Source organism: Alosa sapidissima, chromosome 18, assembly GCF_018492685.1.
Source record: "Alosa sapidissima isolate fAloSap1 chromosome 18, fAloSap1.pri, whole genome shotgun sequence".
Lineage (NCBI taxonomy): Eukaryota > Metazoa > Chordata > Actinopteri > Clupeiformes > Clupeidae > Alosa > Alosa sapidissima.
In genome coordinates this window covers 14,643,714-14,657,883 of record NC_055974.1, presented here as the reverse complement: position 1 = coordinate 14,657,883, position 14,170 = coordinate 14,643,714, and the positions used below count along the sequence as shown (strand labels likewise).

The following is a 14,170-nucleotide window of genomic DNA, read 5'->3' as shown; positions in this document are numbered from 1 at the left end:
TTCTCCATTTTGGATTAAAAAGCAAAGTAACTTCAGTTACTGAGAATTGTACCGAGTAAAATATTACCGGTACTGAAATTGTATTGGTAATGCCTTACATGACTGCAATACAGCAAAAAGCAATTGAAAGCAAAAAGGCCCTTGCCCCCGATGTGACCAGGAAAAGACAGACACACACTTGCACATGTTGTTTCAGTGTTACGGAGTTAAGTATGAAAAGAAAACCGTGGATGAACAGACTGAAAAGTTTTTTTTTTTTTTAAAGAAACTGAACTGTGCCAAGAAAAAAAACAAAACAACAACTACTGAATCATGAGCCTACAATGTTTATTTTGCGTAACAAAATAAGAATAAAAAACAGACAATACAGAATATTGATAAAGCTGGAGGAAAACATTACACATAGGCTCCATCAGAGCATGCATGACATCGGCCGTTAAAGCAAACATCTGTTTGGCCTTTCAACTATCCATGTAAGATACATGTGAGACCCTCTCCATACGCCTTCTTGTCCCACTGCCCATTGATGGCTGCAATATCCCTTTGTTATTTTTGTCGTCTACCAGTGTCTCAGTATTTCTTTAGATGGTCAGCGTTCGTTAGGTCTAACTTTTCACATTGTGCTTTTTCTGATTCAGCCTGATTTTGGGAAAGCATTACATGTCATCACTGCAACAGACCCCCCCCCCCCCCCCCCCTATCATCAATGTACATGATAGTGTCATCATTTCCATAACAGACAGTAGATGTAACAAGCGCTTCTCATAAATATCACTGATTCATCCAGCACTTTCACTTTGGATGGGGTGAAGAGAAAGGACGTTTTATTCCACTGACACTGGAACAGAATGAGAGTAGACAGACACCTTTCGATCCTGATGAAAGTATTACACATTTCTGGCGTCCTACGGAGATCCTGGTTCATCCGAGCCTAAGAGTTGGGTGGAGAGGAACGGTGGTGTTCCTCATCGTCGGGAGGGCAGTCCACAAAATCTGCCAGCATCGACGCCATGGCCTCATCATCCAGCTGCGGAGAGATCACAGAGACGAAATATTGTAACGACCCTAAAGAGAGAAATGTGTTCAGGCTATGAACACCAAACTCTATTTACATGACACTTAAATATGTGAAAAGTACATACACTGGATATATGCAATGACGAGATGGAACTCATGACCAGTTAGCCTATAGCTTCCTTTTAGCTTGTGGATTATAAATGTGCTATGAAAGTAAAAGTGACTTGGCAGTGGCACTCTACCTTTTTCTTCTCGCCGCTTTGTTCCACGACCTCTTCCTCCAGGTCATCCAACTTCCGCTTGGTTCCTCTCGACTCCTCTCCCTCCTTTTCCTCGCCCTCCTCTGCATCCTCTTTTTTGGGTGCTTCTTCCAGGTCTTGCAATCTCATTTCCGGTCCAGGGGCTCCGACATCACTACAACTGGCCAGCTCTTCCTGTTCTGGTCCGGACTGCTGCTGCTGCTGCTGAAGCCCTTCTCGATCCCTGACCTCGGACACGACCCCCTGGATCTGCTCTACGGCACCTGCTTCCTGGGATGACACAGCCTCCTGTAGGGCTTCTTTCTGATCCCATGACCTGATCTCCTGAGTGTCCATCTCCAATCCGATGGTCCCCTCACCCTGGGCCGGCCCTTCCATCTCAGGCCCCATGGTCTGGCCTCCATCCCGCTCGCTCTGTGGCGCAGAGGAGGACGAGACGCCTTCCACCCTCTCTGTCGCTCCTCTCTGGTCCTTCTCCTCCAAGCTCCCTCCTTCCTTAACGTTGCCTCCATCCTCCTCTTCGCAGACGCCAGTCTTCTCCTCCACGCGGTCTCCTCCTTCACCTTGGAGTCCGTCTCTGTCCAAGCTAAATAACTCCATCCTCCGCTCTTCCTCGGGTCTGATCACCTCTCCTTCCTCCCTCTCCATCATACCCTGCTCACCCTCGCCCTCCAGTGGTGGGATGTCTTCCACTCCCTCTTCCTCCTCTTCCTCAATATCTTCTCCATCCTCCTCCTCCTCATCATAATCTCCATAGTCTTCGCCGTCGAAGTACTCCTCCTCCTCTTCCTCAGGGAAATCACTGCCTTCCTCCTCTTCCTCATCTAGTCCCTCCTCCTCTTCCTCCTCTCCCAGCTCATCTTCATCCTCTATCTCCTCATCCTCCTCGTCTTCCTCATCGGTGCTGTTAATATTGATGACCGTCTGCTCTTCTTCGCTGGCTAGGTTTTGCTGCTGCTGCCTGACGGCCAACGGGTTCATGTGGTTGTGCATGTGAACGCCCAGAGACACTCCCAGCTGGGATGGTGACGGCGAGGGCTGCATCAGCATCTGCTGCAGCTGAGCTCCGGGCAGTGACTCCCCCAGGCTCACAGGGGGCGCTGGTACGAGGGGGGTGGACGAGCTCAGAGGAGGCACCAAAGGCACCAGCGGGTTGGCCTGGCCACCAGGGAAGGAACTGCTTGTGCTGGGGGTGGCAGGCAAGACCTGGTGGGGGAGAGATGTAGGTGTGGGGAGCTCACTGGCTAGCGGAGTATCTCCAGAACTGACAGCCTCGGTCCCGGTCACTGTTGGAACTGTGGGGGGGCACGGTCCCGCTGTGGGAGCCTGGGCAGGTGGGCCAGAGTTGGTGGTCATGGTTGGAGCGTTAGACACGGCGCCATCTTGCCTCATCTGCTCAAGCATGCCTGGGGGCACAATAACGACACTGTCGTCCGAGTCGCTCTCCAGAGAGATCTCCACGTCCTCGGGCTCCTCTTTGTCGTAGCGAATGAAGATGTGACGCTGGGCCTCAGGAGCTCCCAGACCCGCCAGGTCAGCCGGCTGCGAGGGTGACAACAGCAGATCGCCCGGCATACTGGGGATGGTCGGAGGCAGCACCGGAGCAGCGAGGGACAGGTGGTTCTCCAAGGACCCCAGCAAGGTAGCTGGACCCAGGGAGAGGGGGTGGCGTGGGGGGAATGGAGGGCCTGGAGCGGAGCCGGCCAGGAGGTTCGGAAGGGCCAAGACGGGATTCTGGGAGGGCGGAAGGACCGGCGCGGCTGAGGTAGGCTTGAGGGCGAGGGGCGGCAGCGGGAGAGAGATGGAGGGGGTGCGAGGGTGGAGCAAGCAGTTGCATATGGTCAAAGCCTCCGCACAGAACGAGGACACCTGCAAAACCAGCGAAACCAGAAAAACCTACTGCACATGAGGCAACAACCCACAAGTTACAGCAAGTCAGCTCTATTTATGAAATATCTTTACCCACAAGTTGCCTTTTCTGTTTGTAGGATAGCCGTACTATATGCATAGGTGTGTCTGCCAATGTAGATGTGTCAGTCTCTGTCTAGCATTGAGTGCACTGGCTGAAAAACGAATGTGTCTCACTGAACAGATATTCACTCCAAACAACCAAGCAAGTCTTTAAGCTACATTAGTGTGGTCGCATGAAAACTACGGATGTCTAAAAATAACCAATCTGATCATTATCAACCTAACCTCCAGATGCAGTGGGTTGATCTTTATAGCTCAAATTTTGAGTAATAAAGTAGGCTACATGGTAAGATGTAAGATACAACTGTAAGATGATGGGTGGGGCTGATCCTCAAAATTATATAAAAGGTGCCAGAATAATCATTGTAAGATTTATGATAATAGTACATCATGACCTAGGAAATCCTAATTAAATTAAATTGTGAGATTCTTAATGATTGTTTACCTTTAGTTTACCAGTGAATTATGTAGGCTGTCAAACCCAGCTCTTACACCAGTCAAACATAACTTCAAAACTCAGAAGTTTCCATCATACAGAGGCAAAACTGACGATGAAAACACCCACACATAAGACCCAGGTTACGAGAATACAAGGGCCAATGAAGTGACACGAGGCGAGCCTGACCTTCAAACTGCGGTCTCGGCGTCCATGGCTGAATAAGGACACAGCACAGGCGAGTGGGGGTGGCCAGCGCGGACAGGGCACCAGCAGCAGGGCCAGCAGGAGGCGGTAGAGCTCACGGCGTGGGGCAGGACTTCCATACTGACCATTCAACTCCACGTCACACAACTGTTGCTGCTGCTGTAGCCGAACACACAGGGGGACTACTATGTCCTGCAATCTCTGAGTATGACAAAGAAGGGGAAAAAAGATGAACACATAGCACATAACCATTACCCAATCCTTCCACCGGAGACACAGTGACATGAAGAGGAAGCTTAAAATGTTAACTGATTAACTGGTTAATTAATAGTTAACTAATTAACCAACTTCCATTGTCTGTCTCCAGAGTGACTGTAGGAAAACTACTGCACAGAACCAAGTGCTAGATAAAACTTAATTGGGGAAATATTAATATCTGCACCATTTCTTTGCACAAAAATATAAGGACAGTTGAACCACACTCCTAAGTGCTAAATGAAAAGGCCCATTTTCACAGGTTCAAGTTCTTCACTGCTACTGCAGAAACCATTTTTGTAGCTCCTTGATGGCATACTAATCTGAAAACACCTATTAAAGAAAAAATGCTTGTCCATAGCCTAAGAAGTACTGGTTGGGTCTAGCAGAGATCTTTATCAGTTAACTGCCTGGATGCAATGCAAGCACTGTGCAACCACTTCACCTCCACTTTAAAAAATGGTACACTATCGTTCAGAAAAATGCATGATGGCTCAGGAGTTGGCTGTTCTCTGCTCTGCAGCATTTCAAAAGCTCAGTATCTCCAGCAGGCAGAGGGTTAGCAAACTTCAGAAAATTTATTTTAGCCCCACACCCATGGACAAATATTCACATAACAAACCTTATGTAGCTCATCTTTCAGAAGAGTCCCACTGTTGAGAATAATATGTCTCAGAACTGCAAGGAAGTAATTTATAAATATTAATTTAATTGGTTACAATTCTTCTGAAGCAATATATGTAACACTCAATTTGTCCTCTGACATAGCAAGGGCCAAACCTCTCAGTGCAGATAGGCAGGTGTCTTGATTGGCCAACGAATCTCCCTTCCGCTGTGTGGTCATCGTCCCTGTGTCTCCCAGACCTAAACCCTTCGTCCGTCGAGGCCCTGCTTTAGCAGGGGCGACCATGTCAGATCCTACTGAAGGCCCGACCTTAAGCTGGTTGTGGCATAAGGACAAACACAAACACACATCACTGAAGATGCACTTTAAAAAAAATAAATAAATAAATAAAAAAAACAAAAAAAAAAAAAAAAACAGTAAACAGCATTTCAACACATACATGACATTATAAACATTTAAAGACTCTTCTGTTTACCTTGCACATAGTCTGTACAGAGTAATGTTGTGTACATGTTTGGTTATTGTTATTACAAAGTCTTGACATTATTATCATCATCATGTTCAATGTAGTCTTTTAGTTTTGACTTTGTTTTAGACTTATTTTTTTAATGTTAATGAAATGATTATTGATACTGTTGTAAATCGTTTTGGACTGTCAAGTAACAAACATAAATTAATTAGGCTCACCTTGATGGCCTCTGCCCCTGGTGTGAGGTCACCCATCAGATGGGTGAAAATGAGCTCTGAGTGGGTGGGACTTCCTTGTAGAACACATGCTGATGCCCCTCCCACTCGTACCCACAGCTCTAATGTGCGGTAGAGGCACACACGCACAGCACTATGCGCAAGAACAAAAACAGTAGTGTTGGAGTGCAACCACACAATATCCCATAAGGTTATGTTCAGACTAGGCTTCTGTTGGCCAAGGCACTTTTTTGATTCTGAAAAAACACTGGCAACAAAGTTAAAGGGGTCTTTTGCTGCCATAACAATGTGTACCAAACAAGAGTAAATGGTAGCTAAGATGCTCGTTTTTTCAAGCGACTGCAATAAAAACATGCGCTGACTAGAAAATTTGGGACACGTCCAGTTTAACTCCATAAATTAATATGGTGATACATTTTAAATCTCGTATAGCTCATTGTGCTTAAAGCCGATCGTAATAAGTTTCTCCACCGTTACGGTCTCCTTTTCTGGTTACGAATGTCTCATTACTCAGCTTGTAATTGGTCAGCTGTCAAAATAAAAACGTTTGATGTGGGATGCCTTTTTCTGAGAAGCTGAACCACTGTCAACTTCAAAAAGACACTCTGAGCTTCAGAAAGAAACGCCAGCGACAGCATTTTAAAAAATAAAATAAAAAAAAGAGGACTTTTTACTCCATATGATGATAATGTAAAACGGACACTGGTAGCTTCAAAAAGGAAGCCTAGTCTGAACGTAGCCTTGCAAAACAAGTTCATTTAAATGACTTGAGTCCAGTTTTTCTCTGGATTTATTTCAGACTGGGTATAGAATCATAGCCCTGTACCATCTCATTAACTAGCATAGCAAACACACATTTCCTAATAAATACACTTTTATTTCCATTTCCTATCAGACACGAGTTCCTTGATGGATGGAACACTGATTTAATACATTCAGTGAAAAATGAAAAGACAAGAGTGTGCTTTCTGTGAACTGGCCAAATGGTTATTAAACATGTTCATTTTATGGTCTGTTACCTGTATGCTCTCTGTTGGCCAATACTGGCCTCTGGTGGTGGAGTCCATGATGACAACGACTGAGAAAACAGTCTGGTCAGCACACTGCTGTACTGTGCCAGGCCCCCTCCAACACTGCCATTACCACACACACAGAAGGACAACGTCAATGCTAAATTCAATGGCAATTATTTAGCGATTTAAATTACTAAATGCCTTTTAAGCAGCTAATGCGCTCAGAAGACATTTTGGCAATGCCTGCTGGCAGTTATTTCAATCATTAAAGATCTCCCCTTCTTGGGTGAGCTGTGGTGCAGCTGGCTACAGCGTCCATACCACATTCGGGTCCAAGTGCTCACAGGCACCCGGATCAAATCTGAATCCCCAACATATACTACCAGAGGTGGGACAAAGTCACTGTTTGGCAAGTCACAAGTAAGTCTCAAGTCTTAACGCTGAAGTCCAAGTCAAGTCCCAAGTCAAGAGAGATGTCTCAAGTAAGTCCAAGTGGAGTCTCACCAAAGCCAAGTCGAGTCCAAGTCCTTATTTTTTTCCGAGTCCTAAACAAGTCTGTATACTTTCAATATCATTCTTATGAATATATCATCTTTACAAATTGAAAAAGTTTTTAAAGCACTTAAAAAAAATCACAAGCCCAAAGACAAACAAAGTATTCTTTGTTCTCTTACTGAGGAAAAAGAAAAGTGAATACTGGTTTTGAATTTAACGAGTTTGCTAACTGGCAATTCCATGTCCAATGTTCAAACAGTCACGCTACAACTTTAATTGAGTGAGGGGTGAGGTAGGCTGTGAGGTGTGTGTGTGTGGATGACTATTTTGGTGAGTGAATAGCTTTTACAGTGTGTCATAATGTTTCCGTTAATCATATTAAGAACTAATATTTAAAAAATAATAATAATAAAAAACATGTTTAATGTTGGCAAATTTGGCAATGGAAAACAGTAGGCCACACAACACAAATGAGCAGGGAGAGGAGTAACAGGGGAACTGTCATGTTAAATTTCCCATCATTAAGATCAAATTAACAGTCATCCTTCCTGCTCTAAACTTACAGGCCTACATAAGACACTTGTCTAACAGACAATAAAACAGAATAGTGCATGTGTGGCTGTGTGAGTGCATAAATAACATCTATGTGAAACGTATGGCCTCTTACGAATATTATGAATGAAATATGCATTTTGGAGGCAATCCGTGGTGTGATTGACTTTAGCCCATTAATTGCGTTAGTTGTGCGCTATTCCCCACACTCACCCGCTCCAGCAGGGCGACGTGCAGCTATCCCCTGCCCCCCCTCCTTCTAACCTCTGTGAGTGAGACCTTCTCTGCAGCAAGCACACTGTATAATATTGGGCCCCCACTCCCCACACAGTAACATGTGATTGACTTGACGTACAAATGAGCGATGGAAAACCGGCTGGAGTAAACGAAAGCTAACAAATACTCCGTTTACCCTCTGCGAGCTCATACTGTCATCAAGGCCATAGTCTAGTCAATACCAGATGAATAAACATTTATTTACCTTCACCTTCCTTACTATTTATTTTGCAAAACGCTGATATGGGTGTAAATTTTAAACGCCATCAGTCATTGATGATGATTCTGTGATAGTTTCGATTAGCTCCGTGGAACGAATTAAATTGTTTAGGCTATCGAACCACATCACAAGATCAGAGGATCCATCACAATATCAGAGGATCCACTTAGTCAGACGACAATGGGAGGATGATCAGTGAGTGATGTTCATCCCTTTTCCTTTCTCATACTAGATAGGAAACCCTGCATTCCATGCAAAATAACGCTGAGTTGCTAGCCTGGCTAGCGCCACCACTTCTCAATGAGACGTGGTCTGGGAACCAAACGTTCATTTTCTCGTATTTGAAAAAAATGCCCAGATCCGTTTATTGGGTGCCACGGATGTCTATCAAATGCGTCTGTGCATAGCTCATCATCGTCTTGCTTTCCCCCCTGTTCTCTGATTGGTTCCCTATCTCAGGTGAAAATTTGCTCCATGGTCTCCAGGCCTTAGCAGCGTGAATCAAATCGCGCGGAAGGCAGCATGGGAACACCCAGGCTACTGAGTTGCAGGTGTTACGTTAACGATGAACTTTATATGGGCAGAAAACAAATGTTTTTATAAGAAAGAAATCATTTTACCCAATGCCGCAAGTCATTACAAGTCATCACAAGTCAAAGGGGCAAAGTCTGAGTCAAGTCTCAATACCATGGAAGTCCAAGTCGAATTGCAAGTCATTTCTAATTTTGTCAAGTCGAGTCCGAAGTCATCAAAATTAAGTCCGACTCGAGTCCAAGTCATGCGAGTCGAGTCCACACCCCTGACTACTACTAGCTTGTCTATTATAAGAGTTGACTACTTTAATTTAAAAACTATATTTAAAGTAATTATGTTACTCACACATTGATAAGCGTAGACAGGACGTCCACAGTGTCACTATGTACAGAAGGCAAGACCAGCAGTTTCAGGCAGCCATCACCTGTGAGGTTCTGACAAGGAAAACAAACATGAGAAATCCTTCATCCATAATAAGCGGAAACCTGTAAGCTAAATGGCCACCGCTGTGAGTAGAGAATGTATACTGAATGAGAGACACTCACAATGCTCTTGTTGCTCACGCCCAGCGCTCGACACACAAAGTTAAGGATGTGCTGAACAGGTAGTCGGACGGGAGAGCCAGAGTCCACACTAGCAGACAACAAACAAACAAAGTAAACACCACATTTTACAGTAATCTTCTCATTCTTCTTCAGTATGACCAGCTGAGTTTATCTGTACTATACTGTAGGTACCTGAGTGTGTGTGTTTAAGAGCCAGGCACACAGCCCTGAATCAGTACCTGAGTGTGTGTTTAAGAGCCAGGCACAGAGCCCTGAATCAGTACCTGAGTGTGTGTTTAAGAGCCAGGCACAGAGCCCTGAATCAGTACCTGAGTGTGTGTTTAAGAGCCAGGCACAGAGCCCTGAATCAGTACCTGAGTGTGTGTTTAAGAGCCAGGCACAGAGCCCTGAATCAGTACCTGAGTGTGTGTTTAAGAGCCAGGCACAGAGCCCTGAATCAGTACCTGAGTGTGTGTTTAAGAGCCAGGCACAGAGCCCTGTATCGGTGGCTGAGCTGGAGCATCAGGAGGGGGTCGATGTCATCAAGAGAAGGAAAAGGCAACTCCAGGCCTGGGCCCTCATACTGCACTACTCCCTCTATGAGGAAACATTACATGAGCTTCTGTCAGAGACACACTTACCGTCAGATAACAGTTCAGTAAAGGATTAGACTTAATTCAGGTCCAGGAATCCATTGTATTTTTGTGTGTAGTTTGTGTGTTTTGGAGCCGACTAACATTTCACAGCATTGAATGTATGTGACAAATAAAATCTGAATCTGATAAACAAATTATTATGTTTCTTGTTGTGGTGTCTATATTTTATGAAACCTTTCCAGGTATAGTAAACTTTTTAGAAAAAGCAATAATTCCAGAGACTGTAAATTTCATTTTAGAACAGCTAAAGGGGGGGTTGGAATGCACCTGGGCTGCTCTAAAAATCACTGCACTATTATCAATATTACGGCCTCTTAGGGCTTAAAGCTCAAATATATGCCAGAAAAGGACAGTTACAGTACAATCTTTCTACATTTCTTCAATCTGTTATAATGAATCTAAAGAGAAATCCTGTCTTTGTGTCCATATATTCATAGATACACCTTAGAAAGTGCATAAAGCATGCTTACCAGTCTCTGCTCCTTGGTAGAGCTGTGCAAGAATGCTGTTAGCGGTAGCTAGGAGGCAGTGAGTCTGATTGGTCCAGCTCTCTGCCCTGCGCCCGCCCCCACCTCTCTCCAGAACACCACCCAGGCAAGGCAAGCGACCATAACATTCACACGCCACCTTTGGATTAAGACAGAGTTTACAGTTTAAGAAAAAATAATTAGCTGAGTAAATATTCAGACGTTTCATGCAGCTGAATGAAATTATGGTGACCAACAAACCTCTTGCACTTTGGGATTGTCAGAATCCATTTTAGACAAGAAATAGGCTCCCAATTTTTCCTGTTACAGTAAAACACATGCAGTTACAAATAAAATCCAGACCATACATAACACCACATGGATATTTTTTTTAATCAGAAAAGATTATCTGAAGTGACACAAAGTTTCTAATCACTCACCCTCAAAGACCCACAGGCACGAGGGTAGTAAGTCATACATGCCATCATACCCTCCATCGCCACCAGGTGGGACTATCAGACACAGGTAGATAAAGTAAGTAAAAATGGATGACAGAAAAAAAACACTTCAAATTTCAAAGTGGCAGTTGAGCCATACAGGTAATCCACAACATTTCTTAACTTGTTTCACAGTGTAATATTTCGGAAATTGACATTTTCACAAATGTTGGATATAATATTAAGAGAAACTTTCTCAAGTTGGATTTGATATAGGGTGTCACTGTCATACCTGGAAAAAATGATTTCCCTTCCAACCCCATTTTGAGCCTTAATAGCAACATGGTAATAATACATAATACATTACATCTTCTATATGGGAGGCTGCATATACAATATTAGTCCTAGGCCTTCAAACATTGTGGTTTCTACAGGTCCTCTGCTAAACACCCAGCATTCTTGAAATAGTCAAGGTTTGAACAAAATCTGAGACGGTGCAGCAACAACCTTATCTAATTTGACACGGAATGACCCTAATATCTTCATGTGCATTTGTTGACCTGAAATTTTGTCTCAGTGTTAATAAAGTATATTACCGGACAAATAAATGATTGGTGCCATGTGGATAAAAAAATTAGTTTACAAGACCCTCAATATCACCAGGATAGGTATTAGGTAGACAAACTTTGTGCAAAATCTAAGACGGTGCAGCAAACATTTTCATGGATTTTGTCTGATTTGACACAAAATGACCAAAGATCAACGTGGGAATTGCTCCGTTTATAGTCATTTTGTGTATAAAGTGCCAGTCATATTCATTCATACTGAGAACATGTTTGTCTTCCACCCTACAAAGTTTGGGCTGCCTACGAAAAATACTTTTCATTATATTAATGCCCAAACATTGCTTATCAGACAATTTGATTTTCAGGCTGTAAAACGGAGGTAACTTAAAGGGCTGAAAATAATATGAAGAGAGTATTTGAATATTTTTGATGTTGACAAGGTTTGAACAAAATATGAGACGGTGCAGCAACTACTTTATCTGATTTGACCTGGAATGACCCTATTGCCATCTCCAAATGTCTCCTCAATACTGAAAAAGGTTAGCCTAGAAATCTAGACGCGCCCCTAGTGGCAGGGCTAGTCTAGCAACTCTCCGTTGGCTTGTGAGCTCCAGAAATCGAAACTAAATCAGGCCATTGAAATCGTGTATAGAGTCGTTAGGTGGGCTTAACATAATGATTGATGGCAGAGTTGCAACGGTTTGGCTTGAATTCCCTGCTACTTGAAAACAAATAAGATGGATGTTGCTGCTGGCGAACAGTGTGACACGAGTTAAGCTTTTATTATGTTGGCAAACGTTTGAACTAGCCAACTAACTCCGCTGGTGGGAAACGCATGGGACTCATAGCACTGCCGCTGTCCTATTGCGTGCAGAGGGAATTTGAAAGACAACCGATTATCCCGCCCCTCGGACTGAGCACTGTGAACGGTGAGTGCCCAGACCCTACATTTTAATGTGGGTCTGGCTCGCCAGGCTAGAAAAAGGTCACTAAACTCAAAATCTAGACAAAAAAAAAAAAAAGAAATCTACTTGAGCACACTTATTTACAAAAATGTCAGAACGTTTCCAGACATACCTCTGCCTTCAGACTAAGCAAGGAGGTCAGGATGCCCAGTATGCAGTTCAGTCCGATCTCCCTGGACAGTTCTGGGATCTGAGAGGAGTACTGCAGTAGGTCCTTTAGTACCATAACTGCCAGTTGAACTGAGGGTTGTGGGGCCTGTGACTAGAGTGAAGAGACAGAAGATAATCTGACTACACAAATTCCAATTAATTTGAATACCAATCAAACATGTGTTCATTAAACTCTATAGGCACTCCTAGGTTTGCATAACACCTGATCATCTCAGTGCGTCTGCTCACCTGAATAACCTGCTGCACAGAACGTAACCATGACAGGCAATGCTGCTGGAACAGCTCGCTGGAGCCATCCTTCACCAGCACCGATAGGAGGCAGAGACCCTCAAATCTATCGTACACACAAACACAAAGGGGTGTATTTAATGTGCCATTATCAAGTAAAATAAACAGTTGGATATTTACAAACTGCATGCTATATTATATCAGACCATCTGGACAGTGCAGTGATCGTCTTACTTCCACATCATATAATGCAGAGTTCACCTTTCGGAGGAGCTCACCTGGTTTTGCTTGAGCCTAGACGTGCGTTGCTGAGTCCCACGAGACCACCAACCGCTGCACTATTCTGTAAGCATACATGGACCGTTTACCCCAATAACATTCATCAGAAAAGAGACAGCACTGACGACCAATTGCATCGAACAATGGAACATAATGGTACTCTATTTAACCTAATTATACAATTTCAACATCAGTAGGGGCGGTGGTAGTGTAGTGGTTAAGGAGCTGGGCTAGCGTGCAGTAGCTTGAAAGTTGTCGGTTCAATTCCCAGCTTCCACCGTTGTGCCCTTGAGCAAGGCACTTAACCCCAAGTTGCTCCGGGGACAATGTGATCCCCCACTGTAATATAGCTGACATATGCAAGTCACTTTGGTTAAGAAGTGTCTGATAAAATGTAATGTGTTGTGCGGGCTTGTTAACTAGCCACGACAATATACGGCTAACGTTAACTGCGTCCATCCTTGTGAGTATGATGACAGATCAAACTGCGGAGGACCAAGAACACATTGATACAATCAATTATTCAAAACATCTTTACATGGCTACTCCAGGCTCATAGTAACTTAACAAAAGATCCAGGAACCCAAGAGTGGGGTCTACCTTTCCGCAAGCAAGGATAGCTAACGTTTTGTTAAATACAGTTTGCTATCATAGCTAACGTTAGCTGACGTTATGTTAACAGCGGGGTCACTGAGAGCACACTCGTGAAGCTATTTTACCTGCGTCGGGATCACGCCATGCTCCCGATAATTTGCCAAAAGTGAGGGCAAATATTCGGGTCGTTCTTCTTTCAAAACTGACACCAACCCCTCGGTCAGCCGCATACTGGCGGAGCCATGCAGCCAACCCGCCGTGGCCATCTTTGCTCTTCTGAACACAACTACTACGTCATTATCACTCGACGAAACAAAATCCTCATGGCAGAGAATTTCTCTATTATGAAATTTAGCTGACGCTTTTGTCCAAAGCGACTTTACTTACAGAATATGAACGTTAAAGTTTTTTTTTTAAGTTGTTAAGCCTGCATTAAGTGAATTAGTAATAATAACAATAATATAAATGTAATATCAAATTAATTAATTAGGTGTAAACTTGAAAGATCCACACGCAGAATAGGCTCATTCCACCAACTAGGAAACACCAGGGACAATCATAAGAGATGCGTCTCATTTCTCTATTTGTCCATCTTCCCTCTCCCCTTTCTCCAGGGAAGAGGATGGAGAAATCAAGGAGTTGTATTTGTGCTTGTATTGTGTTTGTGATTCCTGTGGGACTACAGATGTAAATTAG

At 43.9% G+C, this 14,170-nt stretch overlaps 1 protein-coding gene across 3 annotated transcripts; it reads right to left on the bottom strand.

The window, feature by feature from the left end:
- Positions 1 to 310: 310 nt before the first annotated feature.
- On the bottom strand, positions 311 to 13,761 carry pelp1 (proline, glutamate and leucine rich protein 1). Of its 3 annotated transcripts, none has more exons than XM_042070490.1 (17): positions 13,600 to 13,761; positions 12,880 to 12,944; positions 12,602 to 12,707; positions 12,315 to 12,464; positions 10,675 to 10,746; positions 10,496 to 10,555; positions 10,238 to 10,394; positions 9,576 to 9,708; positions 9,112 to 9,199; positions 8,912 to 9,000; positions 6,496 to 6,609; positions 5,459 to 5,609; positions 4,927 to 5,086; positions 4,769 to 4,824; positions 3,874 to 4,092; positions 1,260 to 3,173; positions 311 to 1,027 (listed from the first exon to the last, which is right to left on the bottom strand). In XM_042070490.1, exons 1-17 carry the CDS (start codon positions 13,738 to 13,740, stop codon positions 932 to 934), a joined length of 3,771 nt encoding a protein of 1,256 aa, XP_041926424.1. In that variant the 5' UTR covers positions 13,741 to 13,761; the 3' UTR covers positions 311 to 931. The 3 variants fall into 3 exon arrangements, with proteins under 3 accessions (XP_041926424.1, XP_041926425.1, XP_041926426.1); XM_042070491.1 differs by having other exon boundaries at positions 1,260 to 3,146; XM_042070492.1 differs by having other exon boundaries at positions 931 to 1,065.
- Positions 13,762 to 14,170: the final 409 nt, after the last annotated feature.